General features: G+C 38.5%; 1 protein-coding gene across 1 annotated transcript; it reads right to left on the bottom strand.

Moving 5' to 3' along the window:
* Positions 1-584: 584 nt before the first annotated feature.
* Positions 585-1,644, bottom strand: LOC109505988 (uncharacterized). The gene has a single exon (XM_019851203.2). The coding sequence runs from the start codon at positions 1,585-1,587 to the stop codon at positions 778-780; it is 810 nt and encodes a 269-aa protein (XP_019706762.2). The 5' UTR covers positions 1,588-1,644; the 3' UTR covers positions 585-777.
* Between the last annotated feature and the right edge of the window lie 1,091 nt (positions 1,645-2,735).

Genomic DNA, 2,735 nt, shown 5'->3' with positions numbered 1-2,735 from the left:
TAGCCATTATTCTAACAAGCAATGTAACATTTTCGTGATTTAACTCCGACCAACTAATGATCTTGACACTGATGCTCCATCACGGTAGGTGCATAATAACGTGACAAGCGTGACCAAATTAAATAAGAGAAACCCCACCAGTCCTTTATTAGCAATAAATCCAAGGGATGTGTACAGAGATGTAAGCAGAGCACAAGAAATGACAATAAGAACTAACTGTTAAAGAACAGTATAGACGTGCTCCCACAGCTATGAGTAAAGACATCAGATATGTTCTTTAAGAATTCTGAGACATTTCAAACTGTCTCATTTCCCCTGAAGGACGTGAGCTTGGACAAAGGAGGACTTGGCACCAATATGACCTATAATATAGCATGCAATATATGTTCCTGTTGTGTAAACCACCTTTCTCAGAAAGACACATACAGAAACTCTTCATTACCCAGCCAATTTAGCTGTATGAACTTGAATTTGTTTTTCCCTGAGAGTAATTAACTTTGGTATATAGTAGTATAAATTTGCCTCGAGGATTAATGCATAATGTTCATTCTTTTTTTTTTTTTTTTTTTTCGCTCGATCAACTGTTATAAGAAATTTAAGTGCGCTTCTACTTAATTAGGCTCACAAACATTTACAGGACTTCATCAGCTGGAAAGAGAGATTTTTTTTGCTAGTAAGATTAAAATTATTTTGTTCTGACATATTACAAAGACTGACATTTCCCAAAGACAGCTTCCATCACACAGTGAACTCAGCTCTACTAAGAGAGCACACATTCTATTCATTTCCCAGCTGAAGCCTGATCTCCCTGTTGAATTTCCTAATAAACTCCTCCACCCTCTTATTAAGCTCCTCATCCGACAATTTGGAGTACTCATTTTCCTCCAAATTTGGACAATTTCTCTTCTCTGTTGCCGACCTGCGGAATGGCATGTTTGAATGCTCACTTCCCACCAATCTGTGAGGATTTCTCTTCTCTGTGGCTGACCGTTGGAGTAGCAACTTTGAATGCTCTACCTCCTCCATCCTGTGATGGTCTTTCTTCTCCGTCACCGACTGATGCAGTGGCTTCTCATGCACAACTATACTTCTCTCAACTCCCCCTCCCAGCTGGGGGAGTGACTTGTCCTTCATAGCTACAGTTTTATTGACAGGTTTTTGTGACTTGAGGTCTGAGTTCTCTCTTACAACTATACTCTTGTCTACAACTACATCCAACTGGTTTGAAGCAAGTACTAGTTCTTTTGGCCTCTCCTTAGTGCTAGTCTCAGGTGGTAGCTCTGCAACAAGGCATGCACTTCTTGCCTTGCTATGTTCGATGAACTCATCGTAGAGATCATTGGTCTCATTTGATGAGGAGAACATGCCAGAGTCGGCAGCGATGATGATGATAATGGAGTTGGACATAAGGAACCAGAAGGTCGTATCTTTGAAGAGAGTGGAAGGAGGGATGTTGAGGAGAGAGACATAGAGGACAGGGAGGGAGATGACAAAGATGGAGAGGGATATCTTGCTTGCCTTTGGGGGTTTGTTAGTGTTGGAGCTGTTGTTGGGCTTGGCCTTGATGAAGTTTGGTGATTGTTCCATCCTTTGGAGATTTTTCTCCTTATAATTTGCGCTTGTGGAAGCTGGGAGGGGTTTTTATAGGGAAAGGGAGGGAGTTCCGATGGAAAATGTTTGTTCTGTGGGCAAAAATAATGGAAATCTAGAGGGAGGGGGTATTGTCCACTTCTTGGTCGAGCCCACGAAACCTAAATTACCTACTGCTGCTCTTTAATCAAACGACCACTCTTGGACGGTGAATTAAGTAAGCCAGGTTATTTGGATGGTCCGCAAGTAAACAAAAAGTTTTAGTTGATCAATTGATTAGGATAATGATTTATCCAAATCTTAGTTTAGAATAGATGAATCTAATCATGACCACGAACTATTAGTATGATTTTTGATGATCACGTGATTTCAGAGAGATTACATGATAATCCATATCAGTCCATAATATATTTTTTTTTTTGTTAGTATAATTCTATATCAATCTATATTATTTTTTTTATATAGAGTTTGTATATTAGTATATATAATCATTGTGATGTACAAAATGTGATGGGATAGAAATATCAATTTTTTTTCTCTTCCTTCCCTAACGCTTGTTTTTTCTTTTTTTACAAATATTTTAATATGAATCAAATTAAGTTTTCTCCTTGACGTCTATAGCTTTGACAAACTAAAAATTCCTGACGGGAGGATTGATATACCTGGCAGATTTTCACTTCACCACCCCAAAAGCACATGTCTAACCAATAAGATTTAGAGTGCAACCTCTTTTTAGATTGGATGAAGCCTAAAATTGTCAAAATAAATGTACGGAAGATTAGAGCTCGAATTGTAAACTCAGAATGCCAATTTTTTTTGGAGCTGGTAAAGTCTTCTATCTTTGATACAAGCGGCATGGTTTTAACCCAATGCCATCACCCTATCAGTCCTGGTAGTCAAAATTTTTTTTAAAAAAAAATATAGATCCTAGACTCAATAATTAGCTTGGACATGATCCAATCCCTAGCTAGTCTAGCTGTAATCACGCATGCAACTTTGGATAGAGAACTCTAGGAAAATGATTTTAGTGTCAGCTGCAAAAGGATTACAAAGTTCACAATTCGGGTGGCCCCAGAAGCCTGGATGATATAGGAAGAGAACAATCGTCATATCCTGCCTTAGGAGTAAAGCATTCTTAAGCTGAT

The sequence above is a fragment of the Elaeis guineensis genome, chromosome 6 (genome assembly GCF_000442705.2).
Source record: "Elaeis guineensis isolate ETL-2024a chromosome 6, EG11, whole genome shotgun sequence".
NCBI lineage: Eukaryota > Viridiplantae > Streptophyta > Magnoliopsida > Arecales > Arecaceae > Elaeis > Elaeis guineensis.
This window is presented reverse-complemented; position numbering and strand designations above follow the sequence as displayed.